The sequence below is a fragment of the Trichosurus vulpecula genome, chromosome 8, assembly GCF_011100635.1.
Source record: "Trichosurus vulpecula isolate mTriVul1 chromosome 8, mTriVul1.pri, whole genome shotgun sequence".
Taxonomy (NCBI): domain Eukaryota; kingdom Metazoa; phylum Chordata; class Mammalia; order Diprotodontia; family Phalangeridae; genus Trichosurus; species Trichosurus vulpecula.
In genome coordinates, this window is record NC_050580.1 from 122309804 (window position 1) to 122324429 (window position 14626).

At 38.1% G+C, this 14626-nt stretch overlaps 1 protein-coding gene across 1 annotated transcript in view; it reads left to right on the plus strand.

Moving 5' to 3' along the window:
• Positions 1-14626, plus strand: part of RASGRF1 (Ras protein specific guanine nucleotide releasing factor 1) — a 215955-nt gene that overhangs the window by 72335 nt on the left and 128994 nt on the right. The window contains exon 3 of the mRNA XM_036737004.1: positions 8194-8341. Coding sequence (XP_036592899.1) covers positions 8194-8341 — 148 coding nt within the window. The remainder of the gene's footprint in view (positions 1-8193; positions 8342-14626) is intronic.

A 14626-nucleotide genomic window follows, 5' to 3' on the forward strand; every position in this document is an offset into this window, starting at 1 on the left:
AAAGGCAGGAAGGAGTGAGTTTGTAAAGGACTTTGGATGCCCAAAAGAGAATTTTTATATTCACTCCTAGAGAAGCTAGGGAATCCCTGGAATCTATTAAGTAGGGGAGTGACATAGTCAGAATGGCACTTTAGGACGATTAATTTGGCAGCTGAATGGAGAATGGACTGGAATGGGGAGAGACTTAAGAAAGGAGACCAACCAACAAGTTATTGAGGTAATGGAGGCTTATATCAGTGTGGTGGCAGTATCTGGTTTTGATATCAGAAGATCTGGGTTCAAATCTCACTTCTGAAACATGGTATCCATGCAACCTTGGGTTTGACCTCTGGAATCAAAAGAGATAGGTTCCAACCCCAACCCCAACAATAACCTCAGAGAGCAGTAAGTCACCATTGGGCCTCAATTTTTCCCACTTTAAAATGAGGATTTAGATTAGATAATCTCTAAGGTACCCTCCAAATGAGAGGTTAGTGAAAGGTAGGCTATTTTAAGGTAATGGCTAACATTTAGACAATCGCTGTTACAGAGAGTTTCATAACATTTTCCTCATTTGATCCTTGTGGCAAGGTGCCTGGCACATAGTAGGTGCTTAATAAGTATGGATTGGTTGTTTGCAGAATTTTATTCCCATTTTACAGACTAAGAAAGATAATCAAAGAGTCCTTGGACTCAGGGAGTCCAAAGTAACACAACCAGTTAAATGGCAGACAGAATAAGAACCCAGGTCTTCTAGAACTAATTACAATGGTCTTACCAAGCTAGAGAGCCCACTGAAAAACTCAGGGGAATACTACTATAAGAAATGATAAGCTCAATGATCTTACAAAAACATGGATAGACTTGCACAAAATAATAAGGAGCGAAATGAGCATAACCAAGAGAACACTGTATATAGTAATAGAAATATTGTTTTAAGAACTACTTTGAGCCAATAAGTTATTTTGACTTTTATAAATACCCAAATTAACTATAAAGGACATACAAAGGAAGATGCTATCTGCATCCACAGAAAGAACTGACAAATGGAAAGTATATGTAGAACGATTTTAAATATATACATATTTGCGTCTAATAGTAGGCATAGGGCTGGGGAGGGGGAAAAAAGAAACTTACCTGATAACTTTATTATATATTTAAAAGGAATAGCAAGTTGCACATAATAGATATGGAGTTTCATGTGCAATTTCATTATTATTTTATTCTATAAATGAAAGGGAAAACAATTAAAATAAATAAATTAAAAAGAAAAATTGTAAAAAGAAAAGAAAATTCAGGGGAATAAGGCTTTGGTGACTTTTGCCTAGGTCATGGCAAGAATTGAACAAAATAGAAAGAAGGGGCCTCATTTCTCAATGGCCTATGTTGCTTATAGAAAAGTCTAGGGAGAAAAACACACAGACAGGTAATGAGAGAAGAGACCAGAGGCTTCTCAGATAGTTAGGAAGAAAGGACCTGGCTAGAAGAGATGAGTATCCAGTACTGAGGGATCCCTAAGTGAGGTAACTCCAGAGTTCTCTCTGTCTGTGATTAATTGCCAGCCCACATACAGTCTCTTCCTTCATAAATCCTCACGCCTTTAGTAATGGAATTTTATGACACTCAAGATTGATGATCTAATGAGTACATTATAAATGGTGACTTACTACTGAGGAAGAAGGAACAAAAAGTTCAAATGTAATATTTAGAATAAGAGTTCTCATCCTTTTGAGAGTAGTATACTTTGGGATTCTTTTGCTCTATTTGCCCCTAAAGATACCATATATAGGCAAAATTTTGTTATGATTCCCTTATAAAGAAATCTTCCTTTTAACAAAGTTGTATTTGCCCACAGAAATCAGGCTTTGCTTCTCTGACTGTAACTAATTTTCTAACATAAAGAATCTTGAAAAATAAATGCTTTCTTTGGCGTCTTGCCTCAAAAGAATGTGCATTTTTTTTAAATTAAATGCTAAGGAAAATTAGAGTTCTTTTGTCCTGTCATCAAATGGCAATGACCCTTTAACTCCCTTCCTAAATTCGTAAGCTCTCTGACAGAACAAAGCTGCATCTTTAAAAGATCCAGGAACTAAAAATTAGAACAGGCCAAGAGGATTGTCAGAAGGGAAAAGAAGTAAGGCTTTCTCTCCTAGATTCAAAAGACTACCTCTCAATTGCCAGTTCTCTTGAGAACCTTTCAATGAATCAATCAATCACCAAGCAGTTATTAAGTCCCTGGTTTATACCAGGCATAGGTCTGGGCACAATGGGACACAAATACGTTCCCTGTCTTGAAGGAATTTAGATTCTGCTAAGCGAATAGAAAGGGTTTGGAGAGTGGTAGCCAGGGAGGGGAACTTTGGCTTAAGCAGTCACAGGAATTATAAGTGGAACATAGACCAACAGATTGTCTTGGCTTTTCTAACATGATGATGATGATGATGATGATGATGATGATGATGATGATGATGATGATAGCTAGCATTTACATAAGGCGTTTAAAGTTTATGAAATGCTTCATAACTATTATCTCATTTAATCTTCACAACAACCCTGGAAGGCAGATCCCATTATTATCCCCTTTTTACAGATGAAGAAATTGAGGCATTCAGAGGTTGTGACTTGCCCCAAGTCAAACAGCTAATAAATGCCTGAGGTGAATTTGAACCCTGGTTGATGCTAACTCAATGTCCAGTGCTCTATCTACTTCACTACCTGGATGCTTTTAGTGGTTGTATTGATTTATTAAGAGGAATAAAACAGGAGGTAGGGGGAGGTAGTGTCTGTGCAGGATGGTAGGTATCAAGAGCCTAACACCACCCAGGCAGGCTCTAGTGTCCTGGTGGTTGGCTGGATTGTCTGGAAGAATCTGGGACCAGACAGATATTGAGGGCTGAGGCAAAGCTTGGCTCATTCCTCTCATCCCAGGCAGGGGATTTTTTCCAAAGGAAAAAATCAAACTGAATGTATTAATTTGGGGGAGGGGGATAGGAGACAAGGCATCATGATGAGGGAGGTAGGCAAGATTGATGATGACAAGATACACTGTGTTGGCTAGGCTATGGTATTCTGGTGGATGAACTAGAAGCCTAGCTCTGCTTTATTGGTCAGCACCTGCCATCTGGGAATTTGGATGAAAATTATTTGGATGTCCCATGGTGTTTATTACATAGGGTTTGGGCCTTTCTAGCTGAAAAAGAATAAAAAGGAATTCTGTTTGCTAAGTAAAATTGTCAGTATTTTCATAATACCCCCTGGAAGACCATTGAAGATACTCTGGTCAGAGTCATTTGCCAAAAGACTGGAAGGGTGGATTACTTGCCACACAGTTATCCGTTTTGGAAGTGGTTAACTTCCTACAAAACCAAGGGAAGGCCTCACAGATTCACCTCAGCCTCATGTGACCCAGCAGAATGTGAAGTCCTTGAAGGGAGGGGTTATGTTTTATTTTGTCTCTATATCTCCAATACCTAAGTAGTACTTTGCACATAGTAGGTATTTAATAAAGTAATATATCAATAAGTATTTATTAAAATCTGATGATGCACCAGTGTAACAACAATGCTACTTGCAGCTGCTGTGGGGGTGTAAGACCAATAACACCATCACACAGGAGGGCTGCTACCGCAAATTCTTTAATCTGCTTTTCTAAAGGAAAGCAACTTTAAAGGGGTCAAAGACCCCAGCAGAGGTGGGGGAGGAAGGTTATGGAATGAAGTTGCTCTCTGTAGAGATAATGTGTTTTAACTTCTTTGTCGCTATGATGGATTTGGTTTACTGGTATTGAGATTTGGCTTCCTGGTGTCTGAATAAATGTTTTGCTTCTGTCTTCTACATGGAGAGTCTTACATTTTGCAATTCAGAACCATACCGGCGTATTCATAGCAATAGTAACTGCTGTGAATATTGCCTTGGCGATACAGCCGGGCACTGGGGATACAAACATGAAAACAAAACATTTCAAATTCTGAGTTCAAATCTAGCTGGGGGCACTTACGACCTGTGGGACTCTGGATGACTCACTTAACCACTGTCTGCCTCCGTTTCCTCATCTGTAAAATGGAATTAATAAGAGCACCTACCTCCCAGAGTTGCTGTGAGGATCAAATGAGATAATATTTATGAAGCCCTTTGCAAACCTTAAAGAGCTGTATACATGCTAGCTCAGCAAGGAGTTTACATTCAAACTGGGGAGTGCCCGTGTATAATTATATACAAAACACACTTAAAGTATATACAAGGCAATCTAGAGAGGAGAAGGAGAATGGCTAACAACTAGGGAGACGATGCAAAAGTTAAGACCTGAGTTGAATCTCAAAGGAAATTGGGTATTTCAAAAGGGGTAGGATGAGGAGGGAAAGGATTCCAGGCAGAGAGAGGAGATGTAGTTTTATGTGTGATTGCCAAATGAACAAATGAATAATACGTGATGTCGTGTGACCTACAGCAAATTAATCTACCTCCCTGGTCCTCAGTTTCTTTGTCTCTATAATGAGAGATTCTGGGGTTTCTTCTGTTCTATGATTCTTTGTTAGAAATAAAAAGGACCTTCGTTACACGTAACATAGGACTTTAGGATTTAGACCTAGAATTCAATTCCAAGTTTATTAAGCACCTACTATGTACAAAGCCCTGAAAAGGGCCTTAGAGTCCAACACCTTCTTTTTACACAGGAAGAAATCAAGGGCCCAGTTATTCTGCCAAAATAACAGAGCTGGGACTGGAATTCGGGCCTCCTAGCTCCTAGTCAAGTGTACCATTCACTAGACCAAAGGCCATCTCCTGTGACTGTAGGAAGAGAAATGAAGAGTCCCCATAAGATATCTGGAACAAAGACAATTATGTGCATAGAAAAGGACAGAAAGGAGTTGTTTGTACTGTAAAAGTAGCTCCCAAGTGTAATAAAAAATTCAAATCCCAAATCAATATAGAAGCCATAAAACCACTGTCTGTAGCTCATGTGTCCTGAAGCTTTGAGCGACACATTTGCAAACTGACTCTCTTGGGTCCTCTTAATTTATAGCTATGAATACATGCCCAAGAATAACTCTATACACATTATTCAGCTTTAGAATTCCTTTTTTTTAAGTTTTTCTCATACCTCTTGTTTCTACAGCATAGCTACTCCAATAAAATTCCCCACTTTGAAGTCACTCCTGTAACAAAAAAAAGCAGTTAAATAAAAACAACTGATTGCATTTGTGTATGCTGTATTCCATTCCTATAGCACCCACACACACACACTTCTTTACCAAAAGGAAATACAGCCTTAGAATTTCAATATTTTCCCCTTTGAATTCCCAGAGAGGCTATCTAAAGAAACCAAATAAAACCATAACGAAAATTAATTATATTGATAAATAAGATCTTTATCCAAATAAATGAACAAATATATAGGATAAATAATTTCTGATTGATGCCTTCAAATTAATAATGGTAGGCTTAGATGTAAAATGAGGGGCAAAATTCATTAGCAACCCACTATCAGTTCTGCTGAGCCTTTCTCTGCTACCTTCAGCAGCTAAGTAGTTTCTCAGGTGAGGTGCCACAGAAGGTAACAAGGGGAAGCTATTGCATCGCTAGGTGCCAAAGTTACAGAAAAAATAAGTTGTTGGGGCTGGAAGGGACCTCAGAACTAATTCATCTGGTCCAATTGCTTCATTTTACAGGCAAGGAAATTGAGTCCCAGAAAGGTAATAAGTGACTTTGTCTAAGCTAGGCTGGACTTGAACCTGGCTCTTCAGATACCATTCTTTGCATTCCACATTTCCTCCCTTCCACCCACCTCAGGATCTAACCCCAGTGCACCCCCACAGACCACCCCTCCTTTTTCAAGAAGCCACAAGACAAGAACCAATAAGGAATATCTTGCTTAGTTATACCTGGGCTGGGAAAGTATGAGAGATACTCAAGAACAAATAACCAATCATTAAATGGTAAGGATAGCATGTGTAAAAACCTAGTTCTGTGGTGCTGCTGACAACAATAAAGACAGAGCACTGGTGGTTTGCCTAGGCACTGAAAAGAACACAAAAATCTGGTACCAACATGGTTGGATGTTCCTCCCTCAAGTATTTTCAGTATTTATTGGGAAGACCAAGTCTCTACGTGAAAATGCCTCTGAGATATCATTCATGTCTGGGCACACTTGAAGAGGTGAATTAACAAGGAGAACATTCAAAAGAAGAAGACCAGGACAGTGAGAGTGCCTAAAACCTTGTTATAGAAGAAATAGTTTGAAGGAACTGGAGATATTTAGCTTGGAGAAGAGAATGTTTGGGGACTTTATAGATATCTTTTGACTATTTGAAAGGCATCATATGAAATAAAGATTAAATTTATTCTTTGGGCCCAAAGGGGAAAAAACAGAGCTAATATTTGAAAATCATAAGGATGGAAAGTTTGATTCAATATAAGGAATGGCTTCTTAAAAATTATAGCTGAAAATGGAATCAATCAACAAGTATTTAAGCACCTAGGATCTTAGATCTAGAGCCGAAAGGAACTTTAGAGGCCATCTAATCTAACCCCTCATTTTACAGATAAGGAAACTGAGTCCCAAGAAGGTTAAGTGATTTTTCTACAATTTATATAGGTAGGCAGTATCAATAGATGTGAACCCTGGTCCTCTGACTCCCTAGCTAGAGCTTTTTCCACTATGTTACCTATGTGCTCATCACTGTTACAGATTGGATTTTGAATAAATACAAAAGTACTATAGACCCTGACCCTAAACAGCTTACATTGTACTGGACAGCTACAAGTTCATATACAAGCAAATACAAGTTATATACAAAATAAATTCAAAGTGACGAGACACTAACAATTTCTGCACGAGATGGTGAGTTCTCTGTAATTGGGGCTATTTAAGCAGTGGCCGGATGATTTCTGTGTCACTAATGTTGGAGAAGGCGTTCACGCTTTAGGGAGGGATTGTTCTCAATGACTTCTAAGGACCCTCCCCACTCTAGGATTCTGTATATGTGAATACCGCATACACAAAAAACCTGAACTTGGTGATTGGTTTTCTTTCAGGGTGACAGTTCTTTAGTAGTGACATACACTTCTGTCTGAACAGCAAGGAAGAACAATGATCAAGTTAATTCAGGTCACAATTCAAGTTAATTGTTTATTTGTTTAGCTAACAGGCTGTGCCTTCATTATAGCCCATTAGTGGTCATTAATAAATTAAATAAAACTACATTTGAATTTCACACCAGGAAGCCAAGCCCAGACTGTAGTTTCTCATATATAACACCTTTGGTCAAGGCTTAAAGCATTATTTAAAGCAATTAGCTGTTAGCATTGGAAATTACGAATAAATAGAAAGAAAAGACATGAATTTCCTAACTGTTATTTCCTGCTCTGAGCAGATGCTGTTTGCCTTTTAAAGTTTATTTACAGCAGGAAAGAATTCATCCACACATACACATGCTCAGACACTAATTTTTTTCACCAGGAAAAAAAATATGCTTTCAGGAAAGATGCTGTCATTTTAAGATTTTGAAATAATTAGCATATGTAACATTAGGATAATAAAACTTCAGAGTTGAAAGGGGCCTTAGAGATGAGTTAGTTCAATCTTCTCATTTTACTGGTAAGGAAACTGGCATCCAAAGTAGTTAGATAGCTTGTCTAAGGTTACACACGAAGAGCTGGGATTAGAACTCATGCGTCCTGACACTTGGGCCAATGAGCTTTCCACTGCACTGTGATTCCTTTACAAGTATACTGTTTCCCTTGCTTACAATAACCTGTCTCAATCGTTTGTACAATTTCTACCCATCCATCATGGTCCAGCCTAAGTCCCACTTCTTCTGTGAAGCTTTCCTTGATTATTCCAGCTCTTGTCTCTTACCTCTCAGATCTCCTACATTTGTAGTTTATACAATAAAATTAGCTTTTAAGTGTATGCTGCCTTTGTCCCTTAATTTTGTGTGTGTGTGTGTGTGTGTGTGTGTGTGTGTGTGTGTGTGTGTGTGTGTGTGTTACTCTGATCTCTTCAATTTCTTTGTGTCTGCCATGGTGCATAGAACAGTGCTGGACACAAAAGAAAGTATTCAAAAAATTTCAGCTGCTGTCTGATTATAGTTTGGTTAAGGGGAAAAGGGTCATGGAGAGTGTAGGCAGCATTGTTTTCATTTATTTTAATAAATTTCTTTATTTATTTTTAGTTTGTGGAGACATATTTGAAATGCTCGTGTCTCTGTATAGTTACAGGAACCTGGCCACAGAGCATGAAGCTTTAATGCAGAAGTATCTCCATTTACTTCAAATTGTGGAAACAGAGAAAACAGTTGCCAAACAGCTCCGACAACAGATCGAAGATGGGGAGATTGAGATTGAACGGCTGAAATCAGAGGTAACATTCAGCATGCCATTCTAATCATGATCAGATCAAAGAATGATCTGGCTTTATTTCATCCTTAACTTGCTTCATTTTCATAGCCATACAAATCATCGAAATGCATAGGTAATCTCTAATTCAGCCCCAAGCAAAACTTCACCAGAGCTTCTGACAATCTACTAAATTTTGGCTTGGGATTTCAGGTACTTTTATTCTAATTCCTTCCCTGAACTAAATCTCTGGTGAACATGGAAATGAAAAGCTAAATGCCCCAAAGACAGGAAGCAGGAAAACTAAGGGAACCCAAGAGCCCTACATAAGCCTCAAGCTGGATGGTTCAGCAATGAATAACATTAAAATGACTATTTGGACAGGGGTGGGTGAGAGTGGTGAGTCTAACCATAGAAAATGAAAGAGAGTCATCTGGAATTCTCAGCAAAAAAAAAATTGATAAAGCCACCAAATATTAATTAGATTTTCTAGGAGTGAGAGAGCGGAAAAGGGAATGGATTGGGAGAAGAGTGGATAGCAAGAAGGGAATACTCTTATGGAGTGATACGACAGTAAACACATGGAAAATCAACATGCCAGATGACCTTACAAAAGAATATATGGTTAGCTGACTACATTTTATATTGTTGTTGCTGATCATGTCCAACTCTTTGTAACCCCATTTGGAGTTTTCTTGGCAAAGATACTGGAGTGGTTTGCCATTTCCTCCTCCAGCTCATTTTACAGATGAGAAAACACTTTATGCTATCTAGCCTTTGTTAGGAATAATATTAGCTTATAATTGCAAAGTATTTTATGGTTGCAAAGTACTTTATATACTTTTGCATCAGATCAAATCTCATTCAGAGTGTTTAATATTACAGCTGTAAGGCAGTGAGGCATAGTAGTTAAAGAGTCTGCCTTGGAGTTAAGGAAAATCTGGGCTCAACTCTTGCTTGTGCCACATACTGACTATGTGACCCTGGGCAAGTCACATAATACTCCCTAATGCTCTAAGCTGCAAAGAAAGCATATTGGTAAAAGAAGTCTATTGGAGGTTTTCTTTCCAAATGAAATTGCAGGATCAGTCTTCAATACTATAGCACTCAATTTCACAACTAGATAATTTCATTTAATATGGGGGAAAGAGAAAATTGGACTTCATTTCAAATCCTGCTTCAGAAACTTACTAGCCATGTGACCCTGGGAAGATCATTTAACCTTTCTCTGTTCTTTAGTTTTCTCATATTTGAAACGATTCAATGGATTCTAAGTTCCTTTATGGCTCCAAATCTGTAATTTGGCTACTAGCTATTCTAGAACTTGGTGGATATTTTACCTCACCTGTCTGAGCTTCAGTTTCCTGAATGCTTTTTGATTCATTCATTCATTCATTCATCTGTAAAATAAAGCTAAAATATTTTTACTGCCTAACTCATGGGTTTCTTTTGAAGATAGAATAAGATGTATGACAAAGTCCTTCGTAACTTGTAAAGTACTATAAATTGTCAGCTGTTGTTTAACCCATGGAATTTTTAATTTTTTATGGTTTCTAGAGTTTTTTTAATGACTTGGCCATTCATGGTTTCAATTTTCCATCTGCATGGTCCTTTTTTAAGCACCCTAATGCCTCATCATCTCAAACAGAAGATGAACAAATTGGAGAAAATATCCAAAGGAGCGTCTCCTCCTGATGGCTAGACTTCTTTTTTAGCCCTGGAGAGGTAATTTGCCCAAGGTCACACACAAATGTGGCAAAATCAAGCCTCACATGTAGGTTTTCTATCTTTATGTCCAGTGTTGTTCCCCCTACAACACATTGATTCTGGTGATTCTCTTAAGCAATGCTTTAAATGTCTAATTACATCCTCAAGGATAAAGCAGAAAATCTTGAGACCAGCTTCTCATTATGATGTTTATCTCCAGCCAATGTAGCTAGGCTTTAGGCAACAGAGGCGAGTGGGGGCAAATGCTTAGCTCCATCAGTTCTCAGAGTATACACTACTGGAAGCTGAAAATTGCTAAACCAAATGGAAAGAGACAAATGAGCAGATGCCATTCAGAATCCATACACTTTGTGTAGTATTCAGGGTTGAATATAGCCTGCTTAAAAATAGGAGACTGTTTAATGAAGAGCAGTCTTCCAGCTGTGTGGGCTCAGCATGCTATACATAGCTCCCTTTATTTTAAGGATCTTCTCAGCAGCCCATATCTCCAATAGCTTAGCCTTTCCTCTCTAAGAAAAAAATGGACCAAATTTGGTTGGTGTGGGAAATGGCATTGAACTTGATAATATGGAGATAGCTTTGGTCAGGAAGGTCTCAAGGGTAACAGATTAATATTGATCAAAGTATCAAAATGAAGAAATTGCAGTGTCTTACATAGAATGATGGAGGAAATCGTAAAGGAGATCAGCGACAAAACTGAGGCCCATACAGGGCCAAAGAGTATGCTCACTAGCCAATCAATGACAGAGCTAGCACTGGAACCCATTCTCCTGACTCTGTCCACTGATCTTGACTCTATATTTACCTCAGTTTCAGTTTCACAATTGATGTCTGTCTCTAAAAGAGAGAGAGCATATACCCCTGAGTCCTAATTGGTTTAGCCACTTATGCTATCTACCTATACCTCCAGGTATTCCTTGGCTCAAAAATGACCACATCATAATAGCTAACATTTATATCATACCTTAATGTAATGTAAGAACTTTACATATAATATCTAAATTGATCCCCACAACAACTCTGTGAAGTAGAGACTATTAATATCCCCATTTCACAGAGAAGGAAACTAAGACAATGAGAGTTAAATGACTTGCCCAGGATCACACAGTTAGTGTCTGATACAGGATTCTAACTCAGATCTCCTGACTCCAAGTCTAATACTCTATATACTAAGTTAAAAGGATGCCCCATCAGCAGTCATTGCTCTACCTCTGCTCATCTTTCTGCTAGATGAATTGAAGATTGCCAAGTAGCATTCAGATTGGTTAGGAAAGGACCAGAATGAGCACAGTTCAATTCAACAAATTAAATTTGATTTGACAAACAAGTATTAAGTGCCTACTGTGTGCAGTTCATTACACTGATCTCTGAAGATACAAAAATAGAGATGAAATCATCCCTAAAGGAGCTTACAACCATTTTGTGGGAACAGTAAGGTCATTGGATCATAGAACCATAGCTTCTGGAAAGAACCTCACTTTTATGAATATGAAAACTGAGATTCAGAAGGGATAAGCGACTTTTCTAGGCTCATACAAGCAATAAAAGCATGATAAGGAGGAAGAGACGTAGACACAAATAACAACGATATAAGTTAATGGTAAAACAAAGTGTTCTGATGAATTCAAGGAAAGGATCATTTCTAGCCAGCGGCAAGAGAAAAAGACCAGAGAAAGTTAAATAGAGAAAGCAGATCCTGATCCAGTCCTTGAAAGGAAGAATGTTGATAGGTAGATATTTAGGGGAATAAGAGTTCTTTCCAGGCTCATTGGATGATGTGGACAAAGATATGGGGACAGAAAAAAGGCAAGATGATATCAAGTAATAGTGGATTGTCTAGTTTAGCTGGAGTTCAAGCAGAAATTTTTCTTAAGGAGAAAAGAAATTTTACAAACAGATGACTATCACTGTAAAAATATTAGAAAATATGGGAATGAGAATATAGATGAAGCCATTAGATTTGAGATCTCTAACGACGAGGCAGATTTGAAAGTCATCCTGGAGACAACTAGGGAAGAGGATGCAGTGGAGAAAAAATATAAAGAAAGAATTTATATACCACACTCTCAAGGTCACACAACTACTAAGCATATGATGTAGAATTGTGACCAGTGGTATGTGAGTAAATGTTTAACAACCGGCTTGGGGTGAAGTAAGAATGTATGCATTACACACTTTTAAATTTAATCTGCATTATTTACATTTCCTCCTTTATTTTCTAAAGTCTAGACAGTCAACAAAATAATAAATCAAGCCCAGATTTATAGTATTTGCCAATTTCTGACATATAAAGATTCACATCGACAATTTAACAATGAGCTCTCACAAGCCAGTTAGAATTGGCTCCAGTATACCCCCGATTATGAGCTTAGGTCTTCCTGACTCCACATCTAATGATCTATTCAGTACATCACCTAGCTGCCAGTCTGATGAAGGTTCTTTTTGTGTTTGGAGGAATTCTCTGTCCCATACGTTCATACTGGGTAACTCAAGTCATTCCTTATTACTTTAGGAGTTAATGAGTCCTTCAACCCTCTGGTACATATCTTCATTTCCAAGTCAGCAAGGAATATTCTGAGGCTCCATTTCAGGTGATCTCTAAGATCTCTTCCAGTTCAAAACCACAAAGATGGAATTATAGCCTGGTGCCATATATCCTCTCCTTCTGATAACTCAGTTTAGCACTGCAAGGCTGAAATAACAACCAAAAACAGCCACTAAACATTTTAGGGAAGCTGAGGTCTGAAACATATATTTATGATTGGCTTTAACTCAGGATGGAGAGAAACTGATGAGAGAGGATTTTAAAATGAAGAAGAGTATTAACCACATAATAGATGAAGGGATCAAGAAGGCAGGTGAGAAACTGACAACATGGTTGGCTCAGATAATGAAAGAAAAGGTAGCAGAAAGTTAAATTAAATGCTTTTTCATGGAACAGACTATTTGCAGAAACAACATGATATGAGGTGCTAACTTTTTAAGCAAGAGAATTTCAGAGAATCCAGGCAAAAAATAAACTCTCCAAAGGTTAGTCATAGTCTCTAGGGTAGACCGAATTCAAAGCCTAACATTTTCTCAAGACAAGGTATCTTCAACACTTTCATATTAATCTCTTGCATTAAGAATGCCATATTAATATGGAAAATGCACTTCCAGACAAAAAGCAATTCTACAACTCATTTTCAAAGGCTTATGAAACTTTCAAGTCTGACTTTAAATTAGGTCTGACAAAATATAACAAGTGGCAAGGGATGAATTGAAGATGACCAGAAACTGGGAAGGAGAAAATAAGAAGCTAAATTAAATCAGACACTGGCAACCTGTGGCTGTCTTTAGTGAAGGTGCTAACTTTCCATGAAATACTGAAGTAAGAAATTGGCATGGGTATCACACATACACACACACACACACACACACACACACACACACACACCCCTGCTATCTGATAATCACTGCTCACCACCACTGTCTCCTTGCAAGACTCAGCAGCCTCATGACAGGCAGCTGGAAAGAGTAGTCAAGAAGGAAAAGAATAGTAGGGAAAGAAAAAGAAAGTGTCTTCAAAGAGGGCATACCTGGTGAGGAAATGACAGAGGAGGAAAAGATGGCAGAGAAAGTTCAATGAGTAAAGGGTAACTTTGATCTGTGACTATTTAAGAACTCGATGAGTAAAGAGTTACATGGAGAATTGTGCTATTAACATAAATGCCTTCCTTCTGCTCCACTGTAACAGTAGTGTGTGTAGTTACCCACGCCATCCAGGGAGCTCAACACCTCTCACCTCAGTGTGAAGTCACCCATTCACTCTCTTGGTTGGCTCATTCATTTCATCCTGTTCTCACTCTAGCAAGTCTAAGTTCCCAGAGAAAGACCACCATCAGATAATTACACTTAAATTCTCTCAGGGTCCTGGGGCTAACCCTATTGAAAAGAAATATACTCACCTGCTCATTACCCTAACCCTTAAGCCCCTGATGCATTTCTGTTTATACAACTAGCCAGTTGTATAATATATATAATGCGGTCACATAGTGTGTGAAATTCACACCACTATCCGTTGACAGGAATGACAATTTTAGATCTTAAAAATAGCAATTTACTTAGCAATAAGGTAAAGGAAGTAATAATATATGTAGTCATACATTGAAGTGAATAGCTAAATAATAACATTCATCACAATCAATACATAAATTTAGGTCACATTCCTCCCCCCAATATACTCAATATAAGTGGGGGAGACTAGACATACACTTTTAGGAGCGTAACAAAAGAAGCACATGAGGGAAGAGAATCTGTGTGCTTGGGGTAATTCACAACTATGGAGTGCAGGCTTTGATATCATTAGTCTGTTCAAGATCACATGCACCATATAAAATTGCTTTTCAGCGTAGTACTTCTCTATTGGTCTTTACTGCTCTTCAGCTGGACAAATCCTTTTCAATACTTGAAGACAGCATTTACAATTCTTTCAATTTGGCAAGCATCCTTAAAGGGGCATCTAGAAAGTGTTATCTCAATGAAAATAATCGTTCTCTTACAGCTCATCAGACCAGACCAGCCAGTTATTCACTCAGCTGGA